Source organism: Rhinolophus sinicus, linkage group LG05, assembly GCF_036562045.2.
Source record: "Rhinolophus sinicus isolate RSC01 linkage group LG05, ASM3656204v1, whole genome shotgun sequence".
Lineage (NCBI taxonomy): Eukaryota > Metazoa > Chordata > Mammalia > Chiroptera > Rhinolophidae > Rhinolophus > Rhinolophus sinicus.
The window spans coordinates 70,913,189-70,929,050 of NC_133755.1; the positions used below are offsets into that span (position 1 = coordinate 70,913,189).

General features: G+C 35.5%; 1 protein-coding gene across 1 annotated transcript in view; it reads left to right on the forward strand.

Moving 5' to 3' along the window:
* Positions 1-15,862, forward strand: part of MRPS9 (mitochondrial ribosomal protein S9) — a 57,351-nt gene that overhangs the window by 10,585 nt on the left and 30,904 nt on the right. The window contains exons 3-4 of the mRNA XM_019751696.2: positions 15,340-15,402; positions 15,491-15,521. Of these exons, the coding sequence (XP_019607255.1) occupies positions 15,340-15,402; positions 15,491-15,521 (94 nt within the window). The remainder of the gene's footprint in view (positions 1-15,339; positions 15,403-15,490; positions 15,522-15,862) is intronic.

Consider the following 15,862-nt stretch of genomic DNA (forward strand, 5'->3'; position numbering starts at 1 on the left):
GATGTTTCATAGTTTTCAGAGTTTAACTTTGGCATTCCTTTTAAATTATACCTTAGGAATAATTTTTCTAATGCTTAAATTAAAATCATTAATTTCTTTTTTAAAAAATTCTATTAGGTAGAACTGTTTTCTTAATTTTATATTTGGATTTTTTTTGTATTGCAAGTGATGGAAGTGCAATTAATTTTTGAGTATTGATCTTGACTCTACAGCCGTGCTGAGTTTATTTACCAATTCTTATAGTTTTAAAGTTTTTAGTTTTTTAGTGGATTCCTTAGGATTTTCTATATACAAAATGTTACCTACAAATAGAAATAGTTTTTCTTTTTTTATTTCTAGTTTGGATACCTTTGCTTTCTTTTTCTTGCCTAATTGCCCTGGCTAGCACCTCCAAGAAAGCTGAATAGACATGGTGAGAGTGGATATCCTCATCTTGTTCCTAATCTTAGGGGAAAGCTTTCAGTCTTTAACCGTTAAACATGATGTTAGCAATGGGTTTTTTTGTAAATGCTTTTTATCAGATACAGGAAGTTCCTTTTCATATACATAGTTTGCTGAATGCTTTTATCATAAAGATATTGTCAAATGCTCTTTTTGCTTTTATTGAGATGATCATCTCTTTTATTGGTATGGTGTGTTATGTTAATTGATTTTTTTCCTTTTCTTTATTAAATTAAAATAGTAACAAATATTTTCATATTATTGTTAGGATTAAAAAGACAAACAAGCCAAAAAAAAAAAAAAAGCTGATGACATAACAAATCACAAAGTCAACCATAAAACAGTCTTATTTTACCTATACATTTGTTCTGGGAATGATAGATGCAAATGCACATTTCTGTTTATTTTTTACATTGTTCAATGAGACATTACTTATTACTAGTAAAATTTTTAGTATGACCTCAAGCTAACAAAGTTTTAGATGTCAATTAAGATTAATAAGAATCATAGATTTTATCCTATATTAAACTTATACTTTAAAGGATGAAGGTTATTTGTTTGATTGTTTATTTTTCACATTAATTGATTTGGGTATTACACCAATTTATATTCCTGGAATAAATCCCACTTTGTCAGTGTGGATAATCTTTTTTTTTAATGTGTTTCCAGATTTGGTTTGCTAGCATTTTGTTGAGGAGTTTTGCTTCTAATTGATTTGTAGTTTTCTTGTTATTGTCTGATTTTGACATCGGGGTAGTGTGGGCTTCATAGGATGAGTCTGGAAGTGTTCTCTTCTGTTTTTTGAAGAGTTTGTGAAGAATTGGTATTAATTCTTTAAATGTTTGGTTGAATTCATTATTGAAACCATCTGGACCTGGGATTTTTTGGGGGGAGACACTTTTTTTTTTTTAATCACTGTTTGTTTTTAAAATTAGTCTTCCCCTCCTTGTAACCTGTGTGTCAATCCCACAATCCAGCTGAGTTTACCACTAAGGCATTTTTGAGCATTTCTTTACTACCATTTTGGATGTACATTGGGCATATTTAGCTGACGGAGAGAAAAAGAATCAGTTAACAGTTTTGTAATTCTGTCTGAAGGGATAAACATTTTCACAACATAAGATTAAAAATGAATTATGTTGCTTGGAGTGGTTCATTATTTGGATGTTTAATTAGAATATTAGTTTGGGATGTTAAAATTATTTTCACGAGAATTTAATTTCTACAGAGTAGACATTATATATACTTTTATTCAATTACCTAGTTAAAAGTCTAGGCTCACTGTACAATTTTCACATAGGTAAATTAGGTGCCCTGTATTTAGACTAAGCCATTTATTTATGTATTAGAAACTGGTTTTTCTATACTGCTTATTAACCAATTGCTAAAATAATGATAACCAAAACCATCTATGAAATGCATTTAAGCAAGCCTTTTTAAGATTTAAATGATCTGTTTTCATATATTAATATCTGTGTGCTTTTTTCTGTTAAGGTGTTTGCAACAGACACACATTGGTGTCTCCATCTAGAGTATCCTTTTTATATTATTTAGAGAAATCTTAAAGGATCCTATCATTCAAAGCAGGTAGAAACAGTATGTTTAGTTCTGGTTTTTAAAATATAAAATTGTTTTCCAGAGAAGATACATTTAACATCACTATGTAAATATAAGAAGTATAGCTTTTCTGTACTTTTAAAACTGCTTGTGTGTATATATCCAGTGAAAGTAAGTTGATGTTATTTTGTGTCATTGTGCTAATAGAATATAATAAAAATCTCCCTTGGATTTAGCCAATAAAGTAATGAAATCATGAATTTATGTGAAAAAAACATCCAATTGCTTCTTTAAAACATGTGGAATCTTTTAAAATGAAGCTGAATTTCTTGTATTATGAGGAATATAGATGCAGAACATGTAGAACTTTGTTAAATGGCTGTTAAAAAAAATGATAAATTCTTTACAATTGAAGTGATGTTGTAGGAAGATGCAGAACCCAGGAAAAGGAGATTTGTTGCAGTGTCACTAACTAGTATTGTAATGTTTAGCAAGTCAACAGCACTCTGTCACTTGATTTTCTCATCTCTAAGCTGCTTGCCTACCTAAGAGTGTAACTAAGGAGCATGAGATTAATGCAATGTGTTATTGTTCTCATTACTATTAATTGTAATAAATAAAATCTACCATAACTTGAATTACTTACTTGAATTATATAATTTGAATTACTTACTTCTAATTGCCTTTGTCTCACAAATGTTCCATACCATCTGAGACTGAATGTTGGGAGAATAATCTGAAATACTGTTGAGCACATTGATTTATCACTGAGTGACTTAAACTGGGGGTTGCATTATATAGTAGGTTCGTGTTTTGTCTCACCTCACTCACTATCTAAAAGCCTGCATGGGAGTAAGTGTTAGCCATTTTCCTTGACACCAGTGACGTCATTCTGCTGTGCTCTACTTCCCTGCAAGTGATTGATGTGCTGCACTAGTCTCACATACTGTATCAATGAACTCTTTCGGCATTTTATTAAATTTAGTGCACTCCCTTTGGCATCTGAATAGGTATAAAAGCAAAGAGGACAGTGGCAACCAACAGTTACCAAGACATTAACATTTATATACCCATTATGATTCCTGTTTTCATTTATGTTTTTGAAACTTATTTTAGTAAGAGTCAGCTGTGTGTGTAACCTGAAAGAGAGACAGTATAGCTGAGGAACCTTGTTTAGCATTTCCATTTCTAAAGACAAAAATAAATACTTTGATATCCAAAATCAGGGAAATATTTTAAGGTTCCAGGTAATCTTTGGAAGAGCATTGTGATTACTGTTATATATTTAGAAGTTATAATGCTTTTTATAATGTGTTTGGCTTTTAACATATAAATTAAGCTAGGTACAGTAATTTTTCTGTTAATGTGATCAGGAAATTAGATACACCACTAAAAGGGAATTTTCCAGATAAGGGAAACCTATTTTTAATTGTTATTTGTAATGAAAATACCACCACTTACTAAAAACCTCTTATACGTGTGCAAGGTGCTGTCGGGAGCCTGGTATACATTAGCTCATGTAATGTTTATAAAAACCTGTGGGGTAGTACATATTAATTGTTGAAGAAACCAAGGCTGTATGTACACAGTGATTCTGTATCCAAAGTCTGTTTTTTTCTATGCTTTTAAAGATTACTTTGTTTTGGTTCCATTTTCTACAATAAGTGGTGGTTTCCCCAACCTTGTAGAGTATAGCGAGTATAATTCACCTTTATACTGCCTCAGGATTTTCATTTCCGTGTGGTTGTTAAACTGTGATACGCTGACTGGGGCACAGGTGCATGTTTGTCCCTGTCCTGAATGTCCTGGCTGTGCTTTGTTTTGCATCCCACCATGTCCTTTCCTCTCAAGATGGCTGGGTCTGTGCGTCTGCCTCTAGCTGCTCTCGCCTGCCTTCCAACCTTCTGGCATAACTAAACTTGTTAGGCATGTGAATTAAAACTAAGAGCAATTGGACTCAGCAGAAGGACCTTTGTGCCCTTCCTGCTAAGCAAAATCATGAATTTATTATGTCAGCTGTGTCTGCTCTTCATAGGCCTTTTCTTGTTGATTTCTAGGTTTACCACTTTATTCCAGAAAGTTGCATTTGAATAGAAATACGGCCTCTGGCCTCCCTGAGTGCAGCATGTATAACTTATATGTGAAAAATATACTTAGCTAATTTTATATGCTAGTGTTTCCTTAATTTAATATGGCTTTTAAAAGGAGTTCAGAAGTGGGTTGGTAAAATAAAAAGAAACATCACATAATTTTATGAATAAAAGTAATTCTGCTTGTCACTGTTGATATTTACTTTAAAGTTACATTATTCAGAAGATTTTTAATGATTATTAAGGCTGTATATCTGCTAAAAATTTTTTTGCAAAATTACTTTGCTGTATTTAATACTCAATCTTGGTATTAAATTAATTTAAAATATTATTTTTAGTTGGTAAAATACCAAATTAACAAAAAAATTAGTCATGGACAGATACAGATTTTTCTCCGTTTCAAAAAATTTAATTTTGCCTAATTTTTAAAAGTATATCAAAAAGAAAGAAACCACCTATTCTTTCCCACTGTATCGCTATGTGCTACCAATAACCTTCAGAAGATCTAATACAAGGAAAAATAGGTCCCTTCTAACTATCAGAAGTGTATAGGGTATGATCAAAAAATATGGTGAATGTTTAAATTTTAAAAATGATTACAGTGAAAGACATATTGCTATTAATCCCCCTCAAAATACTCCCCCTCCCTTTGAACACACTTATCCCATCACTCTTGCAAGTTTCTGAAGCAGTTTTGGAAGTCCTCGTTCATGAGTGTCTTTAGTTGTGCTGTCGTGGCTTCCTCGATGTCCTGAATCAATTCAAAACATTTACCTTTCATGGTCATTTTGACTTGGGGGAAGAGCCAGAAGTCATATGGTGCCAGATCCGGTGAATAAGGTGGATGAGGACACACCATCATGTTTTTATTTGACAGAAATTGCCGTACCAGAAGTGATGTGTCACATGGAGAGTTGTCATGATGGAGGGTGAAGTAAAGACGCTCATGAAAGAGGACTGCCAGAACTGCTTCGGAAAATGACAAGAATGATGGGCTAAGTGTGTTCGAAGCAAGGGGGAGTATTCTGAAGGGGATTAATGGCAATGTGTCTTTTACTGTAATAAATTTTTTTTATTTAAATATTCACCGTATTGTTTGATCACACCTTGCATGTGGTGTCTTGCTGAAAGGACTTAAAATGCATGCTAAATATTTTGAAAATAGGTCTTAATGCAGTGGTTCTCAACTCCTGTTCCATAAACATTTCACAGGTGACTGCCAAATGTTGATCAGTGAATAAGTATTTTGGGCTATGACAGTATATGTTACTGTGAGGAGGAATCCGTCAAATGAACACTGAGCTGAGTCTGTTTTGTAGTAATTCAGCATAAAGCAGTTATGCTTTGGTCAAAAGAAGATTCTATGTGTGGAAACTATAAAGAAATACGCCCCATAGCAGGGCAGAAACAATTGTCCTCAAATAGTGACCCAAGGCTAAATGCAAGACTGGCCTTGTGAACAGTGCCCATGGAATTTTACAGACATTGTAAAACATTGTTATATTCCAGTGGATGTTGGGTTACAATTATTGCTAATCTGTTTATTATCATAGTCTTTTAATCCTTTCACATGTACCATCAAAAATTATTTTTCTTGAAATTATGCTGTAAACACACAAAGTTGAGAACCACTGATACTTGCATTTTACTTTTTGAAGTAAGCAGTATCAGTTATACATTTTTTAAGTTGGAGAAATTTCAGTTATATTAAATATTATGAATACAGAATTACACTTGCATTTACTAATGTCTCTGGGAATTAAAAGTTAACTTCGACATTACTATAGAATTTCAGGAAAAAAGCCAGCAAATTGATATATAACACTGCTGAAGTCTACCAATTACTTTTTAATTGGTATTATAGACCTCATTCTGAAACGAGAATGTTTTATTCTCCTAAGTGTGAATATGCCGTATGAAGTTTCTCTAATTGATTTGCTGTGCCCATTCCATTTGATGTATCATTTTTCACAATATTTCATAATTTGTGCTCACTTCTAATGAACAGAGTCGTTAGGACAGGCATGTCTAAGTACAACTGACAGCTAACATTAGGTGCCAGATGCAGTTTATAAAGCTATGTAGAAATGTAGAGAACAGTTTAAATAAATTAGCACCTGTACATTAGTCTCACTTGCTGGTAATTTATAAGCGAATCAGTAGAGATGACATTTAGGTAAGTCATTGATCAAGTTAACAGCTGCAAACCCACTGCCCAGCTGGGATAGCTAATTAATTGAGATTGCATTCCTGACCCACTGCTTCTCCTGGGTTGTCTGCAATGCTTTCACACTTTGACATAAACCAAAGGATATTGTTAAATACTTTGCCTTCATTTCAGGGAACCCTTCAATTACCAATATTCTAGGTAAAATCTAAAAAAGGAAGAAACGTGTGCAAGTGAGAATTACCTTACTCCATGACTTATTTAGATTAATTTTAAAAAATTTACATTCCTTGTTTTTGTCGGTACTTTTTTTGTTTTGAATTTCGATAAACATGCTGTTGCCTAATGAATTTCTAAAGGATTCTATCAATACTTACCATTAAATGTATACAGATGCTTTTGGACTTAATGGTAAGGCTACATCTTGATAAACTCATTGTTAAGTTGGAAATACCGTAAGTCACAAATACACACACTCACATACACACACACACACACAAAAGACATTAAATACACCTAACCTACCAAAACTCATAGCTTAGCCGCCCCACCATAAACATGCTCAGAGCACCTCCGTTAGCCCACAGCTGGGCAGAATCATCCAACACAGTGAACACACCGGCGTGTGTCAGTTGTTCACCCTCGTGATCGCGTGGCTCGCTGAGAGCTTCCGGCACTGCCACAGCCCAGCATGAGGAGAGTATTGTACTGTACATCGCTAAACCAGGAAGAGAGCAAAATTCAAAATTTGAAGTATGATTTCCTGCTGGATTCATATTGCTTTTACACCACTGTAACATCGAAAAATCATTAAGTTGAACCACTATAAATTGGGGACCATTTGTATTCCATCTTTTTTTTTTCCCAGAAGAAGTAGGGGTTTTTGTCTTTTTATTTTTGTGACAACCAACCATTGAACCAAAGCCATATTTATAACAATTTTTCACATGTGAGATTAGTTTAAAATACCTAAGAACTTGGCCAAATTGAATTCCATACAAATCAAGAATTGAATATAGGAATTATTAAGGTAAAACTTATTATGGGAAAACGCCCTTTGTTTTCCTGTGGCTAGATTTTCTTCTGAGTGAATTTAAAATTGAAAGATTAAGACATCAACATCAACAGCCTTAAATCAGAATAAGGCCATGATTTTGTATTTGGTTCAGGTATAAGTTCTTAGATGTTGTGATGTGTGAGTAACTCTGTTAGCTATAGACACATCCAAAGGCTGGTTCCTAGGCTGAGAAAAGGTCTCTTGAAATACAACGAAGCCTAAAACAAATAAATATATTAGACTAGTAATACTGTTTTCAAGCTTCTCAAAAAAATAATTGAGTCCCAATGGGCACACATGTTTTTGTTTTTATGGAGGGATTCGTTTTCTTAGTCTCAATAATATATTTTCATGTTGATTGCTTAGAAGTGAAAAAGTACTTATTGTAGATGAGTATGAAATTTGTTAATTCTGTCATGGTCGATAAACTTGGTCCAAATGGGCCAAACCCCAATTCAGATGTGAGATGCCAGTTTCCCTCTAATTTTAAGGCACTCGAGGGCCTATGCCATTTCCTGCTGTTGCTTTTTGTCTAGTGCCCGGTCGGTGCCACACACACGCACAGGGTGTCACAGGACACAACAGATGACAGGTAGGTTGGCATTAGCAGAGTCAGGTAGCTCCCTCACCACCATATTCCCGTGGCTTTCTGGTTGACTTAATTTCGCCATCATAATATTTCAATTTTCTGTTGTTTTTTATCATGCTGATATAGATATTTGTGAATAACATATCAGAAAATGGCTTTAAAAAAAGCATTTTAACACTTTCTTTGCCTTTCTGTTTCTCATTTTCTTGTCTGGTTGTACTTCTGAACCTTTCCTAACCAAATCTTGACCTTAATTTAAAATTTTATGTGAAATCGTCCAACTGTCCCAACCATTTGTCTTATGTATTCTTTATTATCATCATCTTGTTTGAGATGCCCTCCTTAGCTGTATGCTGAGTTGGGAAATTGTATTTTTAGTTGCAGTATAGTTTGGGAAACCCCAAGGACTCAAGAAGTCAGCTCATGGAAAACTGGATCTTCCATGAATTGGATCTTCCATGAACTGTTTCCAGAGGCTGTCGAGTGGAAGGAGTGAGGGTGAAGTTGTCTTCCATCTGCAAGGAGAACTTGAGGAAGTCTCTCGAGCCTGTAGCTTTTGAGAAACTGCTTGAGGAAGCCAAAGGGGCAGTGGGGATAAGGGTATAGATGGAGAGTTAAATTTGTATTTCAAAGGGCTTGAACAAATGCCTTTCTACTAAAATAAATGTCAAGTCACACCACCCTAATAGACCAACTTCGGGGTGTAGGGTGTACCTGCCACTGGGCTAATTTCTCTAGACATGACCAAGGGAAAATGAGAAGATTTGATGACAGGGCATGAGAGAAAGAATTGGTAGAAAACAACAAAAGTTTGGATGTGGTACTAGGATACTTAAGTGGGGAAATCCTAAAGTCAATTCATAGTTGGAAATTGGCACCAGAGAAATAGATTTAGTCTCTCTGTATATAAATTTGCTTGAAAGGAAGAGGATCAAAGATGGCACTCTTGAGGGAACCAACATTTAAGGTAGGGGCAGAGATGTGTTTAGAATAGACCAAGCAGGGACTTGCAGAGGCTGGAGGGGGACCTGACCACAAGAGAGGGGAAGACAGCCACCTCAGATGGAAGAGACCTGAAAACAGTCACGAGATCTGAAAAGAAGCCTTGGTGATTCCTGTCCAAGCAATTGTAGAATTGGAGTTACGATGAGGCCAGATTTAAATCTGCAGGAGAGAATGAGGTATTTCAGGAAGTGAGTCAGTGCTTGTAAGGGATGTGAATGGGAATTGAGGGTTGTTTAGTGGCCTGGACCCCAGGAGTCTTGTTTAGATGGCTCGTTCACTTGAGCACTGGGGTGGCTCACAAATATGGCAGCAATTGGTATGTAGAAGGAAAACACCGAGCACATCAGCCCTTTGTGATTGCTTCAAGTAACATGGAAATTGAAGGCAGTTAAAGGATGGGAGAGAATGGATTAGCTGGATGGTATGGGTCCTGAAGCTGACCTCTCTGCTGTTTGACCAAGGTGGCAGAGCAGTAGAAAAGCATGGAAAGTGCTCTAATATGGTGGAAATAGAGAAGGGAGATAACGGAGTCCTGGTGTCACAGGCAAGGTTGCCTTTGATCTGGGTCTCAAAAGACAAACAGAAATGTGTTAAATGGAGAAAGAGAGAAAACAGTATGTAACAGTACTTGTTGAGAAAGGAAGAAGTGACTGTTAAGAAAAGCCAGAGGAAAAGTATCACTGAAAAAGATGACTGACCACCCACCTTTTGACATAAATAGTTCAGTCACACGTTCTGTGTGTATTATTTTATTATGTCTCATTATTTCATGTATAATCTTACAACAGCCCCCCATTGGAGATTATGTGTGCATCTGTGCCCACTGCTAGGAGTCAGGAGTCGTATCTTACCCATCTTTCCAAACTAGCAGAGTTCCAGGAACTGAGGTGGGATGAATATTTGATGAATAAAATTTATCAGGGTAAATAAAGGGTCAGTTTCTCTTCCTTTGGGCGCATTTGGCTTTTTCGTGTAATTTTTACCATTAAATAGCTGAAAGTCCTTGATGTCAGTGAAGAATACATTTGTTTTCTGAAAGGACTAGATTGGTTCCCTGTAAGAGGCAAGGGAGAGCACATTGCCAAACTAAATCTCAGAAGGTTCTGCTGCTTCCATCTGTGAAATAGAGCCAATGAATGCATGACTGTTTTGTCCGTCCTCAAAGGATGTGGGGAAGTGCTTCACATAGGCCAGACGTTTTTGCGTAGCTAACTTTCACCAAGTGCCTGCTGTGCTCCATGCTTTTATGAATACCTCATTTAATCCTCACCACAAATGGATGAAGTTGATGTCTTTACAAATCAGAATCACTGGAAATGGTGCTACTTGAGAAATATTTTTATGATTATGAGCTACAGTAAGCTTTATGTTATTTACACATTCATCCTATTTTCATGTTTACCACCCCCTTTCTTCAGAATTCAGAAATGCAGTGAAAGTAAGGGTTGATAACATGTAATGCTCTACTCAAAACATAGCTATAGGCTGTTCAACTTCACATTCAAACTAATCTTGTTGTTAGAAATTTGTGCTGTTTATTTCAAAGGGATATTCACCACGTGAGCTTTAACTGGGAGTTAAGCAGACACAGAAAGCAACAAAATTATTTATTTCATAAAATCAAGGTAGTTCTTTGTTTGCTTCAGAATCTGTAAGAAGTCTGTTTAGAATGCCCATCGGAGATAAATGGAAGTCAGGTCACATTAGTGCCAGTCTACGCATGCTCAACAGACGACAGATAGCATGCTGGGAATGTGTCTTTTCTATTTTGTATATTTTATTTGGTTGAAAAACAACTGGTTTGTCTTATTTACTCTTCCCTCCTTTTTTCCATTTTCATTGTTTTTACTGAATTTGTGATTTTGCTTTTTATCTGAAATGGTATCTTTTGCTCTGTGAATCTTCTCCACAGTACTTGGTATAAAACCTAATATAGTTTGGTACAAATACATATAATATAGTTGGTACAATATACCATAGTGTATTGTATATACTATAGTAGTAATTAGTAATATAGTATATAGTATAGTATAATATAGTTGGTATAGTATAGTAGAGTTGATTATTATTGCAACCTAATATAGTGAGGAATTATAAATTAGTAAATATGTATTAATTTACTTTTAGCTGAGAGTTTTTTTTAAAAGGCAAAGCCACTTTTCCTGATCCTTTCAGATGAATTTCAGAATACTTCCAGCAAACTTTTTGATAGATCGTTTTCATTTTTTCTTTGAAACACAGGTCGCCTTTAATACCTAGACATCCTTGGCAATTGATGGTTTATTTTCAGGTTCTACCAATTAACTGTATTGTGGCTTTTCTAAGCCTTCATTTTCATTGGAAATCCACTTGTGTGGCGGAACTCTTCCCAGTTTCATTTCCCTCTAGGACTCTATTTGGTCGGCACCTAAGGTAGTAGTCATTTTCCTATTTGAAAACGATGCTTGTGGTGGCTTGAAACTGACTTAAAAGTCAGTTGGATTTTCCTCTTTGTACTTATGGTGACCTCACTCTAAGCTGAAGAGTTGAACATAGTCTTCCACGCCGTCTAATACTCTCACTTAGGTCTGGGAGTCAGCAGCCATTTTCCTAAGACATCTGAGCAGCTTTGGGGTGGCTGTGTGTGACTGAAAACAGGCCTGCTGTCCAGATGACCCACACATACTGTGGCTCCTGACAGCCCTGCTGAGACAGGTTGGCTTTGGGAAGTCCTTACATACTTTTAAAATTTGTAACATTTTTCCACCAACTTTTTATTTTAAAAAGTTCAAAAATTCAGAACATTTGAATATTCAATGAATACACACGTGAATGTCTGTACACCCTTCACATAAGTTTGCCAGTTGTTAACATTTTGCCACATTTCCTTTATCTCTCTATATAAAAAAAATTTTGAGCGAGCCGTTCAAAATGTAGATGTAACACTTAACCCTTAAGTATATCATCCATTTATTTAACCCCTGAATACATACATCCTTTATCCCACTGTTTCCCACAATACCACTGTTAACATCTAATGCAGTTATAATTCTGTAATGTCATAGTCTATATGTAAATTTCCCCAGTTTCCCCCAAAACGAACTTATAGCTAGCTAGTTGTTTTGTAGAATCCAGGCCACTTGTTGTGGAGAGTTGTCCCCGGAGTTCTGGCTTTCTATTTGCTGCCTCATGATCAGATTTAGAATGTATAAATGACCCTACTTACATGATATTGGAGCCTTCTCATTGCCTCACACCAAGAGATGCATGGTCAGTGTGTCCACTGTTGTCTGTCTGACCCCTTGGTTAAGGCAGTGGCCACTAGGCCTCCTTATTGTAAAAGTTGCTTTGCTGCCTCTGTACCTAGTAATCTGTAGGGTGATTTTGAGTCCATGTGAATATTCTATTCCCCAATAACCTTTTAGCTACTGACTTTGGCATCCACTGATGATCCTTACCTGAAATGAATGATTACCTGGGAAGTTGTAAAACACTGATTTTCTACTCCTGTCGTTCCTTCCACTTTTATTAACTTTTATTAAGGTATGATTTTATAAAGTGGCTTTCTTTTCTTCGTGTGTGTGTGTGTGTGTGTGTGCGCGCGCATACACATGCACACTGGTAAACATACACATACCCATACATACTGAGTGTGTTATCAGACATTGTCGTTGTTCTTTTTGATGTTCAAATTGTCCCAAGTTCGGCCAAGTGTGGGAGCCCCTTGAAGCTGGCCTCTGTGCTTTTGAGCACTTCCTTGTTTTCTAGCACAGGAAGTGACCTCAGCCTCATTTTGCACTCTCCTTGCCTTACACCTAATCAGCCTTTTCTCCAAGATACTCTGTTTCTTAAACTAGGAAATTGTATTTAGAAACCCCTTTGGATGCAAGGGGCCACCCAGTGCTCCTGGAATTCTATTGCTTCTGTGCTCTTTCAGGAGACAGAGCTGAAAAAAAATATTTTAAAAATATTACAGGAATAATATAGGAAATAATGTTTTTTGAGGATCATGAGTTTATGTTGATTTGTCTGATTCAAACTTAGCATTACTTAACATTCCATTTCTTTTATATTTATATTCTACAATAAAATTTTGGTCATTATAAAATTAATATATTTATTTATTTCCTTTATGCTACAACATGCACATATTTCAGAATTATAATATTAGTATTCCTACTGACAATAAGCCTACCAAGTAAAGTTGAAGATTTATTTGCAATTGTTTTTGTCGTTAGAAATTAGGTTTATTTGTTTCTGTTTGCAATAAGTATTAGAGTTTCTTTTGAAACTTTTAGTTTTTAACGTATAAAACATTTACATGCTTCAAAGTTCAAGGGTATGAAAAGTATAATCAGAGGAGTCTTACCCTCATCCTGCTCCCACCCCATCCTTTAATAGATAAATATTTCTATTATTTTTCACTTTATTCTTACTGTGTTTATATTTGGAAAAAAAACAAAAGCTATGTATGTTTTTCTCCTATTCCAACAAATATTTTCTTATTTCTGTTTCTCTTACACCAGTGGTCTCATTCTAAGTACATTTCTTTTGCATCTTGCTTTTCTCAGTATATACATTTTTTTTTTTTTTATGGCTATAGAGTACGTGAGCACGTAGATGTACCACCATTTATCCAAATGAATTCTTGTACATGGGAATTTGGTTGTTTCTAATATTTTGTTCTCACAAATCAATGAATAACCTGTGCTTATGTTGTTTTGTATTTGTATGTGAGGGGTATATCTTCGGGGTAAATTCGTAGAAGTGAGATTGCTTGGAGAAATGTATATGTAGTTTGTTAGGTAATGCCAATCTTCCAACCTTAGAGGTGGTATCGTTTGACACTCCCAACAGCAAGGCATCAGAGTGTCTCTAATCTGGCTACCAGTGTGCTGTCAAGTTTTTAAATTTTTGCTGGTCCTATTAGATGAAAAGTGTTATCTTGGTGGTTTTAATTATACTTTCCTTATTATGAATATATTTGAGCCATATTTTTCATTTTTTTACTGTAGCTTAATTGGTCAATCTTTTTTTTTTTGCTTCTGAATTTTGAGTCATAATTAAGACTTTCCCACAACTACATTATAAAGGAATTCACCCACATCTTCTGTATGAGGGTTTTTTGTTTTTGTTTTTGTTTTCTATGTTTAGCTCTCTGACTTATTAGTTTATTCTGGTGTATGGTGTGAGGTTTGGATCCAGTTTTATCTTTTTCCAAATGGCAATCAGTAATCTCACATCACTTATTAAAAAGTGCCCCCTTTGTCCTTCAGAGAAGGAAGGGAGAGGTATCCCTAGTTTTAGAAAGAAAAAGTTCAGAAAACAAACACTCTGATTTTTAAGGGTTTTTTTGTTTTGTTTTGTTTTTAGTTCAATTTCATTGGCAAAAGGCTGAATGAGAATGAAGCTTGACCCAGAGACACAACTGGACTCCCTCATATAATTGAATTTATATCCCCAAATTATAGGCCCCCTATTTTCAGGAGCAGAATGGGATCCAGCACATCTGCTGTTTGGACGAGCAGGTCAGGCCCATCCTGAGAGCAGACTCTCCAGAAGGGGATTGCCTTGCTTACATGAGCTGCCAAGTTCACTTAGAGTTCAGATATGCTGCTGAATCCAAGGCCACAGGCGTTTCACCTGACCATGGTCAACAAAAATGAAAGTGCATTCTGTGTGTGTGTGTGTGTGTGTGTGTGTGTGTGTGTGTGTGTGTGAGAAAAGGGGTGTTGGAGAAGACACACTAGTGGCTAACGCATTTCTGAAGTTGGTGGCAGTACTGCACCCTAGCAAGTAAAGAATACTTGGAAATGTGTAAGGGTGAGATTCGTCACAAGCACTGGGATATCGCTGGCACAGTTTCTTAGAAAAGGGCCAGGAATATTAAATGACCTGCAGTGTCAGGGAAAGTTGCCTGCAATGGAGCTGTCACAGAGTGCCAAGAGCATCCCCATTGAGAAACAGACATTAAAGAGAACTTGTTTCCCCACCTGTTAGTTACCTAGTGGTCCTATTGGACATGGTATTGCAATGCTTGTTTTCAAGGCACCCTTATTTTACTTAAAAATGGCCCCAAAGTACAAGAGTAGGGATACTGGCAATTCGGATACCCCAAAAGAAGCTTTGATAAAAGTATAGGGAGAAAAAACACGTGTATGTATATAGTTTGGTACTATCTGTGGTTTTAGGCATCCTCTGGGGGTCTTGGAACTATCCCCCTTGGCTGGGGGGAGTGGGGACTCCTGTAGTTACATATTTTTTTCTTTTGGGGGATGTGTATGTGGTAATTTATTCATTCATTTAAATAATTTTCAAATAAGATAATGTATATGAAACTCTTAGTTTGATGTCTGGCACATACTAAGCACTCAATAACTAACTGTCATAACTAAGTCATAACATTAACTGTTTCTTATAACAATTGTTAATTAACCTTTCTGTGTATTTTCAGAGAGCTATTGCTTACCTTTTCCCCAGTGGTTTGTTTGAGAAGCGAGCCAGGCCCATAATGAAGGTAATTATCTTAATTAATATTTTTAAAAATTTTACTTAGGTTTATATGATACAGTAATTATCTAATGCACTTTTCATTTATTTTACAGCATCCTGAAGAGATTTTTCCAAAACAAAGAGGTAAGTAAATGTGATCAAGAATGAAATAAACAGTTCTTTTATTCTACAGTGTTCTCTATTTTTTATTGGCAGTCACTCACGTGTTACGGAGATCATATCTGTGTCAGGTCATGGTAGTCCTGAAGTAGGTCAAAAATATTTTATAACTAATAATGAATCACCAGAGTTAATGGATTTGTTTTTTATTAAATAATATTAAAATTAGATCCGGTTAGAGTTTAAATCCTATACTAATGTCAACTAATTTATTTGTATCCCAGTATATCTTTTTTAGGAAGAGTTTGGTACAGATCTGCTGGAGACTAATTCAACTTTTTTCATATGAAAATTTTAAATTTTTC